This window comes from Furipterus horrens, unplaced genomic scaffold (genome assembly GCF_987537825.1).
Source record: "Furipterus horrens unplaced genomic scaffold, mFurHor1.1.pri manual_scaffold_5, whole genome shotgun sequence".
Classification (NCBI taxonomy): domain Eukaryota; kingdom Metazoa; phylum Chordata; class Mammalia; order Chiroptera; family Furipteridae; genus Furipterus; species Furipterus horrens.
Window position 1 is genome coordinate 49399752 of NW_028327175.1, and position 24597 is coordinate 49424348.

The 24597-nt window shown below is 34.3% G+C and overlaps 1 protein-coding gene across 1 annotated transcript in view; it reads right to left on the reverse strand.

Annotated features, from left to right (window-relative positions):
- Positions 1 to 24597, reverse strand: part of AP3B1 (adaptor related protein complex 3 subunit beta 1) — a 258639-nt gene that overhangs the window by 92047 nt on the left and 141995 nt on the right. The window contains exons 16-18 of the mRNA XM_090276405.1: positions 14783 to 14969; positions 13676 to 13806; positions 6739 to 6847 (exon numbers count right to left, since the gene is read on the reverse strand). Coding sequence (XP_090132531.1) covers positions 6739 to 6847; positions 13676 to 13806; positions 14783 to 14969 — 427 coding nt within the window. The remainder of the gene's footprint in view (positions 1 to 6738; positions 6848 to 13675; positions 13807 to 14782; positions 14970 to 24597) is intronic.

The window sequence follows — 24597 nt, forward strand, 5'->3', positions numbered from 1 at the left end:
ATGTGCATATATATTGACCCAGACAACTGGCTTATGCCATATATTATGAAAAGAAATTATAGCATCTAAATTACTCTCATGTTAATTACATGTGAGTTCAACACGAATCTGGATCCAGTTCACTTCAGGCACCAATACTTACATTTTCAAGCTAGTAAAATCCTGAGGGAATTTGTTTATTGTAAAAAGACTTGGTCACTGGGAGAACAATCTCTTAACTTCTAATGAGAAAAGTTATCTTTTTCCTCTGGTAGCTAGAGTGGAATTACTCCAACATAACTCACTACGATATGCATTCAGATAAACCTATGAGAAGTCTTACTGTTAATACAATATTTCAATATGTTTTGAAAAAGGTTAGATTATATGAACATGCGTGAGCTTGTGAACAAATGGAATGGAGACAAATATCCATATGGTACACTCAACAACACAAGTAAGTCTTTCTCAGTGGTATAGATCATTCCTGAAATTCCATAATTTTTAGCAATTTTTAAAATATTTTCTCCAGTTCTCAGCTCATTCCTTCAGAAGGTAATGTACCACAGATTAATTTATCAGAAACTAAAAACAAAGATTTTGAGAAGGGAAACAGGAAGAAAATGTGTGAATTACCTTAGAGTATGGTAGTGGATGACCAAGTAATAGTGAGGGACACTGGTTCCTTAAGGAATAAAGGTTTTAGAAGAAAGATGGGTTATTTGATTTTGGGTCAGATATATCTATTAGGTTAATTATAATAAGAGTTTTAGAAAGTAATTCCAATATATTTTTCATTATGCAAATCACTCACAGAATTTTAATACTGCAGGGACTTAAAAAACATATAAGTTCCAGTTCGGATGGCAATCCAACATTTGTATCATGGGTATGCCAGAAGAAGTAGAGAGAGACCAAGAAGTTGAAAACCTAGCTGAAAAAATAATGAAAGAAAACTTCCCTAATTTGGTGAAGGATATAGACATACAAATCCAGTAAGTGCAGAGAGTCCCAAATAAGATGAACTCAAAGAGGCCCACACTAAAACACATCATAAGTAAAATACAAAAGGTTAAAGACAAACAGAGAATCTCAAAAGCAGCAAGAGAAAAGCAGGTAGTTACCTACAAGGGAGCTCCCATAAGACGGTCAGTTGATTGCTCAACAAAAACTTTGCAGGGTAGAAAGGAGTGGCAAGAAATATTCAAAGTGATGAAAAGCAAGGCCCTACAATCGAAATTACTCGACACAGCAGAGCTATCATTTATAATCAAAGGACATATAAAGAGCTACACAGACAAGAAAAAGCTAAAGTAGTTCATCACCACCAAACCAGTATTACATGAAATATTAAAGGGTCTTCCTTAAGAAGAAGAGAAAAAAGAAGATTACAGTGAAATAGGTAGAAGCTGAGTTCATTTGCATTTGTCCCCAACTTGGATACTTGGCTCACCTTCTAAAAAATAAACTCAACACTCAATGGAATCTTAGCTGATAGGAAGTTTGGAAGCCAAGGAGTACAGAAGATTGTTCCCAATGGGCGGCAGGTAAAGGTGATACAGGCAGTGCTACCAGTCCCAGGACCTTGAGCTGAAAAAAAGGCAGAGGTGGATCCAGAAAGAGAAGACAGAAGGCAAACACCAAACTCTGCTGAGATGAATTCCACCTCATTTTTCTTCAGAACTTGTGTTATTTTTTCCTTCTTTCACATAGCCTTTTAATATTCCTTCTTTGCTTCAATTGTATTCCAACTAATTCACTATTCTGTCTTTTCTTTGTTCGTTATATTTAGAATTTTGTATTATTTATTTTATTTTTATTTCAAATCTTACATTGTACCCTTCTTTTGTCTGACTTTATTTTGCCTTTTTCCTGTCCTTTCTTGTTTTTGTTGCAAATTTTCTTTCTCCCCACTCTATGCTTTATTCCTATTCCTTGCTCTTACTATTTCGCCTCCCTCTATTCTCTCAGAATCCTTCTTCTTTCCTCTAGTGAGCTCACATTCTTTTTCTCCTTTATATAATATTCTTATTTCCTTTCCACCTTTATAAATTGTGGCTTGTTTGGCATGGATATTACAGTTATTGCTGTTTTCTTCAACTGTATTCATATTTGTTCACTATTTTTTTTAAATTCATAGGTTACTCTCTGCCTGTATTACTCAATTTTTCATTCCTCCTGCCCTTGCTTATTTGAGTTTAGAATTTTTTTTTTTTCACTTTTTAGCCTGGATTTTATTCCTTACTCTTACTATTTCTCTTCCCTCTCTCCTCTCAAAATCATTTATCTTTACTGTAGATAGTTCATATTCTTCTTTCTCTTTTGTATAATATTCTTATTCTCTTTCAACCTTTATTAATCTTTGCTCAGCTGTCATTGTTATTGAACTGTTGTGGTTTTTCTGCAATTTTGTTCCCTTTGGTTCACTACTTTTTAAATTCATTTCAAACCTCATATTATACTCTTCCCTTTTCTTACTCAATTTTGCCATCATCCTTCCCTGTCTTACTTACACTTAAAGTTTTATTTTCTCCCTTTCTTCACCTTGTTTCTATTCCCTACTCTTATTATTTCTCTTCCCTCTTCCCACTCAAAATCATTTTTCTCTCCTTTGGTCATCTCATATTCTCTTTTTCATATATATATAAAACAAAATATCTACACAGGTTGAAAGTGAAAAAAAAAAGGAAAAAAATATTCCAAGCAAATGGATATGAAAAGAAAGCTGGGGAGATCATTCTAAGAAGCACCAACAAACAATAGGAGTCACAAAAATGGGGAGACAGAGAAACAACCCCCCATCGAAAGGAAAGGTAGAGTCCCCAGAAAGAGTGCTAAATGAAATAGAGGGGAGCCAACTATCAGATACGGAATTGAAAGCATGGATTATGGAGAAGCTCAATGAGCTCAGCGGAAACTACAAAGAACTCCAGAAAAACTACAGTGAACTCCAGAAGAACTAAAAGGAACTTACTGAGAATTATACCAGCATCAAAAAGGACATGGAAGCTATCAATAAGAGCCAGGAGGAAATGAAGAATACGATCTCTGAATTGAAGAACACAGTAGAAGGAATTAAAAACAGGCTAGGGGAAGCAGAAGATCGGATCAGCGAGCTGGAGGACAATGTAGACAAAAACTCACAGACAGTGCAACGAAACGAAAAAAGACTGAACAAGACTGAAGAGGCTCTAAGACAGCTGCAGGACAACATGAAACGTAATAATATCCGTATCATAGGAATTCCAGAAGGAGAAGAGGAGCAAAGGATAGAAAACCTCTTTAAAAAACTAATGACAGAAAACTTCCCTAACATGAAGAGAGAAAGAATCATGCAAGTCCAGGAAGCACAGAGGGTCCCAATGAAGATGAACCCCAACAGGCCCACTTCAAGACACACCATAATTAAAATGCCAACATTCAAAGACAAAGAGAGAATCCTAAAAGCAGCAAGAGAGAAACAACTAATAACATACAAGGGAGCTCCAATAAGGCTATCATCAGATTTCTCAGCAGAAACACTACAAGCCAGAAGGGAATGGCAAAATATATTCCAAGTAATGAAAAACAAAGGCCTACAACCAAGAATACTCTACCCAGCAAGACTCTCATTCAAAATGGAAGGTGAAATAAGGAGTTTCCAAGACAAAGGAAGGCTAAAAGAATACATCTCCACCAAACCAGCATTGCAAGAGATGCTAAAGGGTCTGCTTTAAGAAGATGAAGAAACAAGAGAGAGACAGAGAGGAACACGAGTACAAAGGGGGAAAATGACAATGAATAAGTACTGAAAGAAAGAAGGAACTTCTACCATTTGCAACAACATGACTGGAACTAGAGAGAATTATGCTTAGCGAAATAAGCCAGGCAACAAAAGAAAATTACCTTATGCTATCACCTGTTACAGGAAACTAATGAACAACACAAACAAATGAGCAAAATTGAACCAGAGTGGTTACGGATTGAATGATGTGCTTTAACCCTGTTGCCCCCAAAATACAACAAGGATGCCAGCCTGTTAAACCAAGTATGCCATTGTCCAGAGACAGCCAACCAACCTGGAGTCTGCACGATCCTTCCCCTTGTGGGAAGGCCACCCTCCCCTCCACACCCCCACTCTTATTAGGGATTTCTTGACCAAAGGGTAGGTAGGACGACGACCATGTCCATCTTGAAGCAGCTAGAGGAGCTCGAGACCTTCGTCCATTGTCCTTTATAAGATTGTAAAGGGTCTTAAGTCTGAGAGGGAGGGATTGTTATTTTTTATTGTTAAAATATTTAACTAATTAATTAACTATTTTAAAAAAAGAAGAAGAATATATGAAAGGGTGAGGCAGGGGAGCTTGTATGTACGACCCATGGGCATAGACTTGGGGAGGGGATTGTTGGGGAAGGGGGGTGCTGGGCGGAGGGGAGCAAAGGGGAAAGAAAATTGGAACTATTGTAACAATATAATCAATAAAATATACTTAAAAAAAGAAAAAAAAAAGAAAAGAAAGCTGGGGTAGCAATATTTATATCAGACAAAATATACTTCAAAACAAAGGCCATAAAAAAGAGACAAAGAAAATAACTATATAATACCTATGAAAGTAGTCCAACTGGAGGATATAACCCATGTAAACATATATGCACACAACATAAGAGCACCTAAATATATAAAAAAAAATCTTGGAGGACTTCAAGAAAGATAATGACAACAACACAGTCAACGTAGGGAATTTTAACACCCCACTGTAAAAAATGAATAGCTCTTCCAAACAAAGAATCAACAAGGATATTGTAGCACTGAACGACACTCTAAATCAAATGGACTTAATTGATACATTCAGAACCTTTCACCCCAAAGAAGCAAAATATACATTCTTTTCAAATGCACATGAAACATTTTCAAAGATAGACCACATGGTAGGACACAAAATAAGCCTCAACAAATTCAAAAAAATTGAAATCATATCAAGCATGTGTTCAGATCACAATGGATTGAAACTAGAAACCAAAATAGGAAAAACTCAAAAACATTCAAATACATGGAGAGTGAATAACATATTATTAAATAATGAATGGGTTAACAATGAGATCAACCCTCATGCACTGTTGGTGGGAATGCAGACTGGTACTGCGACTGTAGAAAACGGTATGGAATTTCCTCAAAAAACTATAAATAGAACTGAACTGTCTTTTGACCCTGTGATTCCACTGCTGGGAATATATACCTATAATCCCAGAACACCAATTCAGAAAAACCTATGCACCCCTGTGTTCACAGTAGCACTATTTATAATAGCTGAGTGCTGGAAATAGCCTAAGTACCCATCAGTAGATGAGTGGATCAAAAAACTGTGGTACATTTACACAATGGAGTCCTATGCAATAGAAAGAAAGAAGGAGTTCCTACCTTTTACAACAGCATGGATGAAACTGGAGAACATTATGCTAAGTTAAATAAGCCAGATGGTAAAAGACAAATACCACATGATCTCACTTATAAGAGGATCCTGAAGAACAAAATAAACTAATGAGCAAAATAGAACCACATGCAGGAAACATGAAACAGAGTGAAACTTATGGGGGTGGGGAGGGTAATGGTGAAAAGAAGGGGAAAGGACTAGTCAAAGAACATGTATGAATGACCCACGGACATAGCCAACAGTGTGGAAATTGTGGAAGCTGGGGTGGGGGGCTAGGATAAGCAGAGGAGGGCAAAGGTGGAAAAACTGGGGCAACTGTAATAGAATAACAATAAAAAATGATTTTAAAAAAGAAGAGAAAAAAAGATAAAAAATATGAACAAAATGGCAATAAATTCCTATCTAGCAACAATTGAATCTAAAAAACAAAATAAGTGAACAAGTGGAACAGAAAATGACTCAAAGACACAGTGAACAAACCATTTTGACAGTTGCCAAAAGGGAGAAGGTTTAGTGGAATGGGGATGTAAAGACAGCACAGGGAACATTGTCAATAATACTCTAATAACTATGTATGGTGTCAGATGGGTACAAGATTTATCAGGATTATCACTTTGTAACATATATATTGTCCAGTCACCAGGGTGTACATCTGAAACTAATATAATATTGTATGTCAACAGTAATTGAAATATAAAAAATGATTTAAAAAGAAACATCTAACTCTGTGTCTTCACTTATCAGATATAGAGAAAGGTAAGTGCTTTATTCAACTTACATAACTAAAACCCAGAACTTCTAAATTCTTCCAATTTAGCATTCTTTTTATTGTATATGGTTGCCCTCAGTCCTTTAAGTCTTGGTTTCTTTATAATACACTAGGGATTTATTAATTTTAGTTTTATCTATACAGGTTCATGTGGAAATAAGAGTATAAAATGGATGAGGAACACATTACTCAATATTTAAAATAAACTTTACATTTTTATTTAAAAATGTTATTTTTTTAAAGGCACCACTGAAGGCTTATCAAAAAGTAAAATCATGTTTTTCAATACACCAATGAATGTAATATGCAGTGTAGGTTAGAATTCAGAAAAGTACGAGTATCTTTTTCAATTCTGTCATTTATTAGCTATGTGTCTAAGAGGCAATGTCAAATAAGAAGGGATTGGAAATTACTTTGAAAACTAAACAGATTTATGTAAATGAAAGGAATTATTATAATAGCATAAACTTTTTTAAAAACTCGCTTGTTGAATATTATGTATTAGGTCTTATTGTTTTGTTGGAGGCCTAGCATGTAAACTACAGTGAATAATGTTTTTTAATAAATTATAAAGCCCACCGCTGTCACTGCTGCTATCAGAAGAGTCCTCTTCCTCCTCAGATTCAGAATAAAATTTCTTGGGAGGATTCTCTTTCTTTATTTTTCCTGATGGAGTTCTTTCTTTTGCCTGTTTAAAAAAAAAGTAAAAATGTAAATATAAAGGAATTCTCATTGATGATTAAGTCTTCTGGCAAACTCAATCATTCAGAATACACTGTGAACTCAGAAGAAAGTTGAAGGCCTCAACAGAGAGGTAACTCTGACAAGTCCTGGCATTAAGGCTGATTCCCCTTTACTCCTAAATAGAGGAACACAAACTCTCAGAGTTTGTTTTATGTTAAATCAGCCTTATTTTACATACAATTTTAAACACTTTTGTATCTTCTACAGAAGATTTAAACTAAAATCTCAAAGAGATAAGGGCAATCAGAGGTAGACACAATAATAGCAATAAGAAATGCAAGTTCACCGCTTGATATTGAGGTAAGAGAAAAACAATGAAAATACTTACTGTAGGCAATAAATAGCCCTAATCTTCTCAACATCCAAAACCCTGGAGTAATCCTTGACTTTTCTCTTTTGCTCATTTCCTAAACATATAATCCATCAAGAAAGCCTTTAGCCACCTTGTTCCTTTAACACCTTGGTCAGAGCCATCTCTCTCTCCTGGATTATTGCTAACTGGTTATCCATCCCTAACCCCCACTCAAATTTGCTCAACACAACAGCTAGAATAATTCTATTAAAATCTAAGTCTAACTGTATTATTGACTATATTCCTTGTATTGTAATTTACACCCCCATGACTATTTCTGTACCTACCAATTTATATGTCTTAATCCATTCACCTTTTAATAACTATGTATGATACCAGGTAGGTACTAGAATTATTGGGGTATCACTTCATAAAATTATGTAATTGTCTAACCACTATTCTGTACACTTGAAACTAATGTAACAGTGAATGTCAACTGTAATTGAAAAATAAAATAAAAAAACAAAACCAAAAAAACCCCTAAAGCATGATCAAGCCTGTTTGGTTTGAAATCCTGCACCAGCTCCCCCATTTCACTCAGAGAAAAAAAGCAAGTCCTTAGAACAGTCTGCACAGCCCTACTGCCCATGCCAACCCCCTGCCTATGGGGCCGCCTGCTCTCCCTGCTGCCAACTCTGTTCCAGCCATTCCCGACTATTCCTTCAAACGCTCCAGGCAAGCACCACCTTAGAGACTTTTCCCCAGCTGTTCCCACTTCCAGCCCTCCCCCAGGTAACTCCCTCACTTCCTTCACATCTCTGCACAAACGTCACATCAGGGAGGACCACTCTATTTAGTAATAAATTCCAACCTCCCATGCTTTGCTCTAACCTTTTTTTCTTTTTTTTTTAATCACAGCACTTCTTGCTTTCTAACATACTATACTATTTATATATTTACTTTTGTTGTTAGTTTATGCCTGCCAGAATGTCAGCTTCTGAAGAGCAGCGATTCTTGGATATTTTGTATTCAGACATCTGGCATAATAATTATTAGTTTTTGAATAGCCCCTTAAAGACTATTGTAATAAAATAAATTATTTTCATAATTGTGAGCTTCATTCATTAACAAAAATTAAATCATGTTTCATATATTCTCTTTAAAGGGCAGGGAAATGAATATTTTTTAAAAGGTCAAAATGGCTAAGACTCATTTATTTATCATACTTTTAACTGAATTTCTACTATGTGCCAGTTTGCTAGAGTATGCATTCCGTTGTTATGGAATTTATAGCATGACAAAGGTTCTTATTCAAGAACACTGAATGCGTATTAGAATCATGTGAGAAAGTTTTTTTAATGCTTAAAGAAACAATAAAAATACTAATGCTAAAAAAGCTAATGCCTGGGATTTACCTCCTAAGATTCTGATTTAATTGGTCTATTGCAAGTCTGACATAGGTTTGTTTTGTTTAAAGATCTCCATCGAAAATCCCTGATCTTAAAGAACTTAAGGGCTTAAGATAGTTTCATAACAAGTTAAGTTTCAAATAACCTAGAAAATTACTATATGAACAATTATAAAGAGATGAGTAAAAATTACTCAAATATACGTGAATAAGATACTTACCTAATATCAGAAATACTGCTATCTTTTTATATGTTTAAAATGCTCTGTACTCCAAATATGAATATAGTATTATATGAACAAAGTTTTCCTATATTTAGTAAAACTGAAGTTCATAACTTTTTAAAATCCAAACAATCATTTTCTGAAATCTGGTAAAAATGTTTCAGATCAATTTATGAGAAAAATATTACTTATTAGACTATGGCTTTCAGGGTAAGACTAAATTGACAAATAAAGGAAATCAGGCTTCTTTGCTTAGAGGGCAAATTATCTTGACATAGTTATCAACACTCTATTCATGGAGTGTTAAACAATAAAAATATTTTAATGTTTGTTATGATCTCTGATGATTATGACAATTATATCATTCTAAGCAAAAGAAACAACAGGGAAAAGAGAAAATAATAGTGAGGCATTAACGTTCCTATAAGGTGTAAAATATTGATAATAGATGTGTTTATAAAACAAAATACCCCTAATATGCAAAAGACAGTCTTTCTGTAATTTAAGGGAAAAGGATTTTCTAGAACCAAGCAAAAAAAAAAAAAAAATTCTAATGGATCTTCAAAACTTACTGGTATCATAATACACACAGACATTATATCCAATATCCTGGAAATGGTACTATGTAATTCAAAGTGACTTCCAGTGTCAGTCTGACGAGGTTCCCTGTTGTTTTGACTAAAATATCAGATTATCTAAACCTAGGCCATCTTTCTTACTAAGTTATATTTCACAGTAACAAGATGTGACCCAGAACAGTACAGTGGGCCAAGATGGAGGCTTAGACGGACACGCTCGGTCTCCCTCTACAACTAGAGAGGAATACAACTACTTCAAAACAAAAGATAACTAGAAATTCCAGAAAATAAAACTACATGGAAGCCCAACGTACAAAGTTATAAACCAGCAGCAGCGCCCTTTGGGCAGGTAAGAAGAGCGAAAGGGGGCGGAGCTTTTGCGGTAGCACCAGGGACAGTGGCAGGGAGAACAATCCCAGCTGCAGTCAAACCCAGGCAGCTCGCAACCCCAACGCTGGTAAAAGCAGCCACCACATTGTCTCAAACGGTGAGGCCCAGAGGGCGGGAGGACGGATCCCGGTCTCCTAGCGGAATAACTGCGGGAATCCATCTTGGACCCCCGCCCCCACATAAAGCGCCACAGCGCTGCGAAATAGGTTGCGGATAGCCACTGGTCGCTGGGCAGTGACGACAAAGCGCCACAGCGCAGTGAGAAAGGTTGCTGGTCCACCGCTGGTCGCTGGGCAGTGATGACAAACAGCCACAGCGCAGCGAAAAAGGTTGCAGATCGCCGCCGGTCGCTGGGTTGTGACGAGTACACAGGCACTGCCCCCTATAGCCGGCCCAAGAAAACAAAACGCATCTGTCAAAACGAGGCAGACAACTATAGAAATCCCGGTGGCGCAACTCACCAGGCAACAGATGAAGAACCTGACAGATGAACAAATAAGAAACCTGTCAGAGGCTCAGTTCAGGGCCATTGTTATCAGGTGGCTTACAGAATTAACAAAAGATCTGGAAAAAGATGAGAAAGAACTGAAAAACACTCATACTGAAGGGAACAAAACCACATATGAGACAGATGGTGAGGAAATAAAATCCAGAGTTCAAATCAACAAACCAGAACATAGAGAAGGAACAAACAGTCAACCAGGGCAGAAAGAGGAAACGGGAAGCAAGGAAAATGCTGAGAGGATCAGAACCTCTGGGACAGCTATAAGAGATCGAATATATGGATTATCGGATTGCCAGAGGGCGAAGAAGAAGAACTAGAAATTGAAAAATTAAATGAAAATATAATAAAGCAGAACTTCGCAAATTTGGGGAAGGAAATACTTACAGGTCCAGGAAGCACAGAGAGTTCCAAAACAATTGGACCCAGGGAGAACCACTCCAAGACACATTATAATCAAAATGTCAAAAGTTAAAGATAAAGAGAGAATCTTAAAAGCAGCAAGAGAGAAGAATCATGTACAAAGGGGTCCCAATCAGATTATCAGCTGACTTCTCATGGGAGACCCTGCAGGCAAGAAGGGACTGGCAAGAAATATTCAAAGTAATGAAAATCCAAAACCTACAACCATGAATACTTTATCCAGCGAAGCTGTCATTCAGAATAGAAGGGCAGAGAAAGTGTTTCCAGGACAAAATAAAACTGAAAGAGTTCATTAGATCCAAACCACTGTTATATGAGATGTTAAAAGGACTGGTTTAGAAAAAGGAGGATCAAAACTATGAACACTAAAATGAAAACTGCATCACAAGCAACAACAACAGAAGCTAGGGAATTGAAACAAAGACAAACTAAATAGGCAACGAGAGTGGAAAAAGAACTATAGGTATGGGGAGCATATTGGGGGGAGGTCAGCAGGGAAGGGGAAGGGGGGGAGGGAGATGGTATAGGAATTAAGAAACATCGTAGGTGGGAATGGAATAGAGAAAGGTTGAGAAGAACTATATGCACAACCAATGGACATGGTCTAAAAGGGGGGACAAGGGGAGGGAGGGGGGCCACCGGGTGGAGGGGAGCAGAGGGAAGGGAAATTGGAACAAATATAACACTGTAATCAATAAAACACATTAAAAAAAAAATGTGACCCAGTAAGGTCACTTTATAGTAAAAGTAGGATAAAACAGTGTATTATGGGCATAAAATATATTGATGTGACTTTGGATGGGTGTGAGGTAGAGTGAGAGGCAAGAAAGACTTTCTGCATTACAGCTTTATCTGATATTTTTATATTTCATTTTTTTATAGTATAATTTTAAGCCAGTATGTCCAGAAACCAACAGATTGAAACTGTTTTCTACATGGCATCAATGAATAGTAACAGTTTTCTTTAACCAGACTGCACTAGTTATAATTATTCTCCATGAATAAGTTAGCAATTATTAATTTCCAGAATGTAGTCAGCAAAATGAAAAAGAAATAATTTGTCGCTGTTGAGCTGGGCAGGTGAAATGGACATAAGAAAATAGGTTATTTAAGTACTATTCCTGTAAGGTAGTTAATGCTTAGAAGAGCACATGAAATTGGAATAAGCCAGCCAATCAACCAATCTATCAGCCAAAATAAGGATACTGCTGAGACCGAATTAAATTGCATAGCATTGTTATCAATTTCTGAGAAGATAAACTATTTTTATTTTGTTGGTGAAATGGGATGGCAAGGAGGAGAGATGAGCGGAAGTAAGAAGAGAATAAAAGGATGGTTCTACTTGGGCCTAAACATTAGGTACTCAATAATGAAAAAGGAAAGAACCATAAAAACAATGAGCAGGCATACTAAGAAATTAAGAGAGAAAGTATATCTGTGGAAAGAATCATAACAAAGAACATTCTCTTTGTATTTTGGCATTTGACCAAAAGTTGAACAAATAAACCAGTCTTTTTGAAGAGCACTTAAGAGTATGTAGATTTGAATGAAAGTCAAAAAACTTAGTTGCAAGGAGGAATAGACACACAATTAGTTTTAATAACTTTTACATTTTTAAAAATCATCTCTAAATAGAGATAATAGGTCATAATGTGAAAATGATGGTGCTAAGTACTAAGGATAGTACAGATCTGCAAACAAGCTCAAGTTTCCTCTCTTCATGTTACATAACACTAAATTCAGTAAGAGCATGGACAATGGACTCTGATGGATCCGGGTTGAAATCTCAGTCGCTTCACTTACTAGCTTTGTGAACTTGGGCAATTTAAATTAGGCTCTCTGAACCTCAATTTCCTCATCTGCAAAATGGTAACAACAATAACCAACACATAATTATGTTGTGGTTTAAAAAAGATAATGTTTGTAAAACATTATCAAAGTATACTACCAGTGTTTGCTAAGTGTAGCCATTATTGTTTATTATTGCTTCTGATCATGCTCCAAAGCCAGAGTAAGTCTGAATAGTTAAAAGAAACATTATTTCTCAAAAGGATTAAATCATACGGCTGTACCCATTACAGAAATTCTATTTAAAGTAATAAAGATTTTCTTCCATTTCATATGATAAGTTAATAGGCAAGGTTAACTGACTTTCCCATAGGAATTAGTGGTAAAGAGCTCTGGTTATCTAAATCCTTGCTCAATATAACTTTTCTACCAGAAAATCATCCAGAATGTAATAACTAATTGTTCTTTTTTAATTCTACTTTAAAAAGTATTAGACATATCTCACATATCCAAATCTCTAGAGAAAATAAGATCCTTTATTTTTCTTGTTTATATAATAAAGATATACCATTAGGAAAGAAAGTTTTAAAAATAGCTAGCATTTTTTCAAGATCTAGGAAAAGATGATTTATATAGAAGTTTCTTTAAATGTGAAGGCAACATATTATTTAATTGTGACCTCATCTAAGGACATATTTGGTACAAAATGTTCCCTATTTATGTTTAGGCTTCACTTAAAACAGGTTCATCAGGAGATTCAGAACACTTTGTATAGTTTCTCTGGAAGAGTACAGCAAAAATTATTTAGAAAAACATTGGCAGGAAGCTTACAAATCTCTAAACAAAGCAGAAAGAGCTCAATCCAATGAAACTAAATATCTTAGAAATTGAATCTACAAAACTACAAATGCAATACCACGTGTGGGTAGCACTGATGCAGAGAATTCAATTCTCTATTTCCTTGAAGAAAAGAACAGTACATGTACAATGACGTAAGAATACTGTCATTTTTAGTTCCATAATAGTGAGATATATCTAACACATTACTCTTAAAAATACCAGAACAATTTTCAATTTTCAACCCCCCAAAAAAGCTTTTATAAAAACAATTGTTATCCTGGAATATCCTACTGCTTGACAAAATTAATTTCAGAAAGGTCAACTTACCAACTCTATTACTTCTACGTTTCGAACTGATGGGTCAGGTGCCACCTCTGGCCAATCAGATAATTCCAGGTACCCAGTAGCTTTAGTGTTGAGAGAGTGAGATAAAGTACCAAGCTGAAAATGATCCCTATCTATTAAAATAGAGGAAAATATAAAATAAACAATATGAGCTGTATAAAACATAGAACAATCCTAATCAGAACTCAAGGTAATTGGCATATTACCTCAAATGTCAAGGAATAAATATAAACTAGGAAGCTCTTCATAGGTCAAAAAACTGATTTCAGTCCATAGATTACAATAATCTTTCCCATAATGGTCAATAAAAAAGCTAATCAGTCAGTGTGTTTAGAGGTGTTGCTCTGAAATGTAGCTTCTCTAAAAATTACTTTACTGTGAATATTAAGAATGACAGCACAGTTAAACAATCCATATACATGTCTCGGCACAAACACATCCAGAATTTTAATAGTTTTTCTATGAAACTAAACTGCTTTCTATCACTTTACAACAATTAAATAAGAGACCATATGAAAACCAAGGTATATAATCATCTGATTCCAACTGTAATGGCTACTTGTGAGACTGATCAATTAATTATCCCTTTTTAAAAGCTGGGCAAAAAATAAGTCAACTTGTACATTTGAAAAACAAATTTAAATACACAAAAACACAATTATGAAATAATTATCCCTAAAATAGTTTATGTTAGTGTACATAAAATATTTAATTAATAACTCGCTATTAAGGTGATTTATATTCCTTATTAAATAAAGCTATCTATTTTAAACAACAATGAAGTAAATGTCTACAACAACAATACACCTTTTATCTATTGTTCAGCTAAACTGTTTAGAAAGAATAAAAATGAAATCAGAAGATTGAAATTATTTAGGTAAATAAGGTCTATAAAATATAACCTTTAACTAACAAAAAGCTTGCTCTGGAGGACAGATGAATGAATAGCAAGCACACTGTTTTTATATATTTATGTAGGCTCACATTTATATTTCCTAAGAGATAAATTTTAAACACATTAGAAATGGAATATATTGTCACATGTTTTTACATAACATATATTGTGCAGTTATATTTTAATACCAATACCTTTAAAAGGAGACTCAAGCACTGGTGCAGGTTTTTGTGCTAGGAATATTTTTTTGGCATATTTACTTAGGGCTCCACTCTTCTCATTCGGAACAATAAGCTGCCTAATAAATCTTGTACGGTCTCTGATGTCGTAGTTTTGATCATACTTGCCGAGATTTAATATATACTGGGTAAGCAATTTTGTCTGTTGGAAAAAAACAGAACAAGCTGAGAATACAGTTATTTATGATTATTGATAACTCTGGATAAACATATTTAAAGAGGTAATAAAAATGAATGGTTATGTCAAACAAATGTTGTTCCATAGGGAATATGCATTTCTAACGCTGCAAATGGAATTTTGAAGCCAAAGCACATGTCCTCTTCAGTACTGGGGAGGTGAATGCTGAGTACTGAGAAGCAGCCATGTGCTAGATTATTAAACTGCTGAAGTGGAAAGAAAGGCATCATTAAAAAAATAATCATATATGGCAAACCCGCTGAAGGGTCTACGTGAGAATAATGAATGTGGAAATACAACTAAAAACATGGCACTCAAAACTTAATCGGAAAAATATGCAGGACATCAAAACATCAGAGAGTATTAGGGGGCTGGCAAACTGCTTCTCCTGAGGTGTGTTTTATGAAGAGATACTGTCCCTGGCATAAGCAGTGTCTGCACTCTGACTGCACTCAGTTACTTTACTCTGAATTATGACCCATTAAAGCAGACACATGAATCACTGAACTGGATTACTGCAAATTATTTGCAGTGCATTTAGCTGTTACTTTTTCATAAAAGCAAGCTGCTGATGCCCTCTAAAAACTAGGATAAAAGACTCCTTCCATTTTTTCCCCATGCTGCTTATAGCCGCTAGTAATATTGGTCATTTATTTATTTATGTAAGGGAACAACTTATTATAGTAGCTCTTACACTGTAATACAATTTCCTAAGTCGATTTTTGAATGTACTACATTAACATACATTGAGATTTTAATATTAAACCACAATAGAAATGTTAACAAAATAGCTTTGTATTTTAAACTCATTATTTTGTTGAAAAAGCATATTTTAATTTAGAAGGTTATACACATCCAATCTCAATGTAAATTAAGTAGAATCCATAATACATGAAAAAATAAACATCTATATTAGAACATTTTACAGGCATTAGAAACATAAATAAATAAATAAATAAATAAATAAATAAATAAATAAATAAAATCAAGCCAGGCAAAGACAATTCTAGAACAGTAAATCGAAGCATAGGAATAGTGTGATAAACTCTTTTACACTAATAATTGATTGAGACAACTGATCTGTATAGAAAGCAACCTTCTTTTGGTAACAGTGTATTTAAAAAGCATTAACCTAGTTTTAATAAAGTAGAACTATGAAACTACAAAAGAAAATGTTGATAGAGCTATCCCAAATGGTTATTAACAATTGCTATTCACTAATTACTAGACCGTGTTGGTTCAACTACAGATGAGAATAATTCTATGGTTCATTTTAAAATAATTAACAAAACATTCACCAAATGAGGAATACAGTTCAAAAGGAAACATATTGTTCTAGACAGTATAATTAACTTGCTGGGATAACTGGAGAAAACTAACCATTAGTTTCCTCAAATATGGAGCAAGAATTTTTAACTAGGTTTACTCTAAAGTCCATTTGAGTGCTGAGATTTAGAACGTGCAACCAAAATAAATCAGAGGCAAATAAATGTTCACTGCAATGAATTTTTTTGAGCTAGTGGAGTATATATTTTGCTTATATTTCCTATCCCTGAAATTAATTTTTAGGAAATTAAATACATTTCCTAAATACATTTCAATACATTAACAGACACAATTTTTAAGAGTAAAATAGGAAATTTTAAGTAGTTAAAATTAATTTTAAAAATATGTATTTATTGACTGTAAAACTTGTTTTATTATCTTGGTCAGCTTGTAAAACAACTTTATTAAAATGTATTTTCAAAAATATACTTTTTCTCAAAGATAAAAACATATCCATGTACAATGATGCATCAAAAACATAAGCAGAATAATTATTCACTGCACATTCATATACTTCAATTGCTTTCTTAGTTATAGGAGTATGTCTGTAATAATAGGTCATTGGTATTTCTCTTAAGAATATCTTTTTATACAGTCTTATTATTTTGAAGTTTAGCAAAAATAAGATTACTCACTATCTTCAAAATTGAATTTTATGATCAGTAATTATGATATTGTTGGCGTTTTCAACTTATTCTTCTCTATAAACCATATTTTTGTTAGAAAAACCACCCTCTTTATAGTATTAGACAGTCTGATAAGTGTTGAATGAAGGATATTCTCAATGCTTTCTTTTATTGAAATTTTTAAATATTTCAAGCCCAGATATTTTACTTTCTTCTCTCCATTCAATGAACCTTTTTAATAATTATTTTTATAACATAACTTTTAAATAATTTTCTATTTAAACTTTTAAAATAAATCACCGAATTTAGATACTGCAAAATCAATTGCCATTTCATTTTAATACAAAACAGAAACTTATCCAGTTAAAAACAGAAGCACCATCAAAAGGCTTCACAATAGTTGAATAGTTAAGATATTGCAAATGACAGAACTTCTAAAATAAACCTTGCTCCCTTATCACTTAATTTGTTCAGTTCCTCCCTTGTTTTTTTTTAAATCCTTACCAGAGGAAAATGTTTATTGATTTTAAAGAAAAGGGAAGGGAGAAAGAAACATCAATCAGCTGCTTCCCATACATGCCCCGACCTGACTGGGGATCAAACCACAACCCAGGTCTGTGCCCTGACCAGGGATTGAACCCACAACCTTTTAATGTACAGGATGACGCCACAACCAACTGAATCACCCAGCCAAGGCTGTGCTTCCCTTGTTTTTATAGAGAGAAATTTCAATGTCTTCCTGTTTACAAGATTTATTTCTAACAATTGTTATTTGCTAACATTTGCAAAAACTGGAGGTTTTGACACTATTTGGTGAAAGATTTCCAAATGATTCCAAAGAAAAATCTAACCAATATAGTACAAAAGTTTCTTTTAGGCAACCCCCACCCCCCCAAACAAAAGCCAATATAGGATACTTAGGTCAATTTACAAAGCAGTTCTTACAAATTCACATTTCTAAAATCCAGTTAGTAACACACAGCAAAGAGAGGTGCATACCGGCATGTTGTCATGCTGAAGTATGTTTTGTCAACATTTGCTCCATCATTATAATTCTATAGTTCAGTTCAACTGTACATATCAAATAACAGTAAATTTTACCATTGCAGTTTTACTTCAATTGGCAGAACAAGCAGATTTTGCTTGCATGCACCACAACCAATTCCCCAAATATTTCTGCTCCACAGTTTTCTTAATAAGAACATTGATTTTACCATGACAACAGCCTTTTGGCAAAAACAAGTAGTTTTATCTTGTTTTCAAACTTACAACAGCACTTACAGCATTTCTGACAGAATAACCTTCCAAAAGCTTTACTTTGATTCTACTTATTGCATTGACAGAACAAATGCACAAAAGCTTTGAGTGAAAAAAAGTCAAACTATTGTTGGAATTAATTGGTTTTCTATTTAAAAAGCAGCATTGTTTAGGGTCCCTTTTCTGCTGATGGAGCTGATATATAACAATTATTGCTTCATTTTTCATATGTGAAAAAGAAAAAATAAAAATTGAACAAAATTAATTTTAAAAAAGGTATTTACTCTAAGTGAGATCATGTTTCACAAAGACAGGTATAATCATCTTCTGCACCTGTATATATTTATTATCTGGAGACACAATCTTTTCATATAACTCCTAACTTTAAGTAGATGTTGATTTTTTTAGCAGATTTGTCACGTTTTCTGGTTGCTGTGTTGCCCATGGATATCACTGCAATTCTCATGCTGGGTGGTAAGTGTGATAAACATTTTGTGTATGTTAAGTACTGAGAGAGAAATTTAGTACTTCATTCTTCATTAAATATACTTTTTAATTTTTAAAAATTCATTGTTGCTGGGTTTGAAACAAAATAAAAACTGCCAAATAATAAAATAAATAGACCTTAGATTTACGCTACACAAAAATGACCACACTATTGCGGGAGAGTGCTCTGACCACTCTCTTAAATGATCTGCAGCAGGACTGTTCTGTCTCTATTTCCTGCATGTATTTCACCAAATGAAACCTCTAACTTCCCATGTTCCCCTCTGACTCCATCCACTGACAGCTGAGAGCTTCGTGCTTCACACAGTCTGTATGTAGCGCAACTTGCTGGTACATCAAGTTGCCAGCAGATGAAAACACTTAAAAGTTTAAGTCTTAAACACTTATCTCACCAGAACTGGAAAAGCGAAAGACTTAGCTTTTCCCCCTTGCCTTCTCAAGGAACACTTCATTTTCTCAGCACACATCCTGCATGCTGCTCTAAAAGGGAGAAGTTAGTTATGTTGCATCTCAAAAAGGTTGAAAAATGAAAGTCAAAGTCTTTCCAATTTAGATGTTTCACATACTAAAATGAAATCTCTTCACTACACTTGTCTTAATATGCTACTAGGTAAAACCATGGTAGATGTTACAGGTACACATGGAGGTCTACAACTTGCTGTCTTATTGAAATGTAATTAATAATGATACTATTTCATAAAAGGTGAGAAATTTGGGACAAATCCTAAACTGAATGGGACACTGAGACAACAAACTTAAATTCAATCTGTCCTGAATAACAGTTATAGAGAAAGTAGACAGTGCTCAACTAAACAATTATGGCACTTTAATATGACGAAAGGTTCAATCCAAAACCAAATCAGACATTACATAGTACTTTGAAATAGTTTTTAGTCATAAAATTATACAAGAGATTAATACAGTATACCCTCAAAAACAGAAATATTCAATATATTATATACAGCTATTTATTAAATTTTTATTTCAGGTTAATTTCTCTGCTTAGATCTAAGGAATCATAACTGGTACCAACAAATAATTAATGCTAACCAGCAACTATTTACACTAATTACATTGTATTCAGATTAACTCTAAGTCACTGTGACACAGGAAAAATAAATTTGAGGAAACACTACATAAAAATTAAGAAGTTCATTATTTAAGAACTTCTCAAAATAGGGGCAGCATATTTTTACCTAAATACTTTTACAAGTAATAAATTGGTAAGATTTCCTTAAACAACAGCTTTCATCAAATATTTAATTTAATAAGTCAGCACAAAACAGTTAAGAAGGTCTCTTAAAATATAGTTCTAAAATCAGTTTAGATATACTATTAGTTTAAGGAATATAAAAACACAAAATTCAGCATTTAGCATAGCAAAGATTAATACTGGTTCTACAGATGTTTTCAAAAAGAAAGACAATGGCAAATTTGTTTGGTAAATGAAGGAAAAGCAACATAGAATTCTTAACCTACACAAGAGGCAAACCTAAGTAGCACTAACTAGTGTTCCATCTAATCAATTTCATCATGTCTTGACTAAATGAAATTTGTTATGTGACCTGGATGAAATTTCATGAACTTAACAGAAGCCGAATTTTTGTCAACTTGAAAAGTTTTCTGTAAATTCTTCTTTTATATGTTTTATCTACATGATTTCTTAATGCCAAGAAAACATATCCAAGAAAAGGGTAGAGCTGTCACTGCACAGAGCATGAGCTCCTTTTGCTAAGTCACGTTAAAGGGGCTGGGGTTGGGGATAGATTCCTGCCACAATCAGATCCACTGGGCAAAAGAGAATTTGCTTTTAACTTCAAGAAAGATCCCAAAAAAATCAATGTGACTTACAGAATTTCTCATTAAGTGTCAAAAAGTCTGAAAAGTGCCCTCGCCAGTGTGGCTCAGCTGGTTGAAGCATCGTCCAGTAAACCAAAAGGTCGCGGGTTCGATTCCCCATCGGGGCACATGTGTAGGTTGTGGGTTTGGTCCCCAGTCAGGGCACATATGAGAGAATCGATCAACGTTTTGATCTCACAACAGTGTTTCTCTCTCTCTTTTCCTCCCTCCCTTCCCCTATTTCTAAAAATAAATACATAACATCTTTTAAAGTAGACATAAAGCAAAATACTGTCTATTATTCAAAATTTCAAGACCCACACAACAACATACATTTTATATGGGTACACATATAATAAAAATAGAAAACATGCATGACTAAAACACACCACCAATGTGAAAATGGCTACCAACTGGGAAGAAAGGAGGGTGTGAATGGGAACTGGAACATTTACTTGAGCTGTTACACTCTGTTAAAAAAATAAATTTGTCAGAAACATAGACTTAGGCTTAGTGGTAGATACATGTGTTTATGCTATTTTTTACTTTTCTATCAATTTGCATTATTATTTCATAATTAAAATAAAGACATAAGCTACTTTTAAAACATTCACTTGTGAGTTTTCACTACTACATTTAAAAGATGATATCATTAGAGTAAGTTTAAATGTACACTTTATTTATTTATTTTTGACTGCTACTAATCAGTTCAATTAAATCCTAGCTTTCTGTCATATACCTTAGTATACTATTTCAAGAAGTCATGTTAAATCCTTTATACTATGTCTTAAGAGCTATAAGGTTACAGCAACGTCAATTGGTTTCAAAATCCTTCAACTTTTCCCTTAAAATACAGTGGAATTACTTTCTTTAGGAGAATATTCTAACAGTGTTTTCTACTCTTGATACACATATCTCCCAAATCTTTCTTCATAAATTATCAAAAGAGGAATTTCAGCACCCTTTTTCCCAGTAGGAAAAACCTAACTGAAGTGTTTCCTAACGAGAATAGAGATTCTCAGTAACTGGACTAATTTCTGTACAGAACCATATTCTCTAAGAAAAAGCTAGCAGTGGTTAACAGTATAAATTAGACTACAAAAACAGTAAGGTAACTCAAATGAACTAAGCACTATTATGTGCTAGGAAATCCTAGCACTTTACACATGGATTGTCTTATTTAATCCTCACAACAACTTTGTGAGGTAGGTACAGTTAGTCTTGCTCTAACAATTGTTTGGAAAATGTGTTTTTGTTCCAATTCGGCTGATGTACTAGAAAACAATTTGGGCATAATGTGAATTTTGTGTTTGCTTAGGCATAATATCATCTCCAAGAAACACTAGGTAAAGGCAGAAAACTGCACCCAGCTGAACTGGTCTGTGCAGAAATAACGACTTACCCACCTCAAACATCTACCTCGGATCACCACGTGTCCTGGGCCACATTCAGCACATTTGGTGGCAAACTCTACATGCAGTTTCAGATTAACCTCCCTTCCACTATTTAACTCACAAATAGAACCTTTCTAAGACCCATTTCACAAACCAACCTCTGGTCTTTTCCACGGTAAAGACCTATATTCAGGGTAGTATTTATGTATTTCTTAACTGTTTAACAGGTGTAAGACTGTTGTGGTTTTATTAGATTCATTTTTTTCTTTTTAATGTGTCACCAATGAAATTTTGAGATGGTGTCATTTTTCTAATAATCCCTATGGTTTTTATTATGAAATTTCATAAAGCACAATGATTTTTTAAGAACATGTATGTTACATTATTTAAAAACTATCTATTATTATTTTTTATTTTTTAAAAATTGATATAAGAGAGAGAGAAATATCATTTTGTTGTTTTACTTATTGATGTATTCACTGGTTGATTCTTGTATGTGCCCTGATCAGGGATTGTACCCACAACCTTGGAGTATCAGGACAACACTTTAACCAACTAACTTACCCGGCCAGGGCATGTCTGTATTATTATAAATCTTATCTTACAGATGAGGAAACTTAAGTCTGGAATAGGTTGTATGATTTGTCCAAAACATGTAGCTCGTAAGTAGCAAAACAGGATATGAAGCCACACAATCCAACATTAGAGCCTGTACCCTCAATCACCACCTTCCTCCCAGTAATTGACATCAAATACTTCTATGGTAGCTATCACACAGAGTTAAACTGCTTTCAAAATACAAACTGCCATCTGAAAGGGCCCAGAGTCAGAAAATTAAAGAAGTTTACAGAAGAAGTTTGCTAAAGTCTTAATGTAATGTAAGAGTTAAAAAAAAAAACTACATGAAGCAGTTTATATCTGTATAGCCTCCCACAAATATTAAAATGTTAGAGAATACGTAAATACTTAAGATAAACAAGGTGATTTTTCAGATATTTTTCAATTCTAGCACTTCCATTTAATTCTTTTTTTTTATTTTTTATTTTTATATTTTTTATTTCTCCACTGGGCATTCTTATCTTTTCATTCATTGGGAATATTTTCCTTTATATTACGGACCACTGTTTAAAAAACAGCTTCAAAATGTTTGCCTGCAAATTTCAACATCTGGGTCATGTCAGGGTTGGTTTCTGTTGGTTGTTTGTTTTTCCTTAAAAATTGATCACATTTTCCAGGTCTTTTTATTGTGGTAAAATATACAAGAAATATACCATTTGACCCATTTATAAGTGTGCAGTTAAGTGGCACTGAGTACACTCATTGTGTTGTGTAACGATTATCAGTTCCATCTCAAAATTTTCATATCTTCACAAATTGAAACTCTATATCCATTAACAATAATCTCCCATTCTGATTCTTCTTATGAGGAGTAATTTTGGATTGCATTTTGGACATTATGAATGATATGCCATAAAGACACTAGACATTGTTATACTCTTTGAATGAGTATTGATTTTTGTTTGTTTGTTTCAGCAGGCATTAACTCGGTTGGATTCAAAATGTGAACTTTGTCTCTTTGGTGCAGTACAAATTTTATATAGTTTGGTTCCTTTATTCTTTTTTTTTGTTATTTTTAATTGAATTTATTGAGGTGACATGGGTTAATAAAATTATATTGGTTTCAGGTGTAGAATTCTATAATACACCATCTATATATTGCACTGTGTGTTCACCACCCCAAGTCAAGTCTCCTTTTTTCTTAGCTGTGCTACTCTGCATCCACACTACACACACACACACACACACACACACACACACACACACACACACACGTAGTTCAGGGATCTTCCAGACATGGGCAGAGTTATTCAGATTCTGAGGCTCTCCCACTCTGGCTGGTTGTCTCCTTTCTAGAATTCCTCCCTAACTTTCCAATATCTGCAGCTTCTCTGAACTAAGTCCTCTACTCCCTCAGGCCAGAAAGACTTTGGGCTTCCTTTTGGAGTTTTAGCCTCTGGGCACAGTGCTAACTGTAGTATGTCCTCAGGATAACAGCCATAAAGGTGAGGAAAGTTACTCTGTGCCACTCCCTTCTTCCAAGTGTTGATCCTCCTCCAGAATCTCCATTTCACTTACTCTTCTGAGACTTGAGGCAGTTATTTTTATATTTTTTCAGCATTTATAATATGTGAGAGTCCGTCCTATAGAAGCTAATTCAACCATACAGAAAGCAAGATAGTTGGCTAATCTTTAAATTCCTTTTATACCAGGTGGAAACATTTTGAGGTAATAAAGAAGTTTATTACTCAGTATTCCTTAAGCATACAAATAAATACAATGTCCTAAATCTCACAAAATCAACTTAGGCATTTCCTATAACTAAATAATTCAATAAAAATCCTGGAAATGCTCACTGAGGTATCTAGACCAAAGGCAACTCAGGTCTACAAATAAATATCAGGACGTCATGGTAAACCAGTCCCTGAACACTGTGATTGGTCTCCCTGGTTCAGTTTTAAAGATGGCTAAAATAAATAAGTATAGAACACAATTTTTATATTTAGGTCAAAGCTCTCTTTTTAGTCTCTGTATTATATTCAATGGGGACGAACCATACAACTTAAAAATGCTGTCAGTTTGATG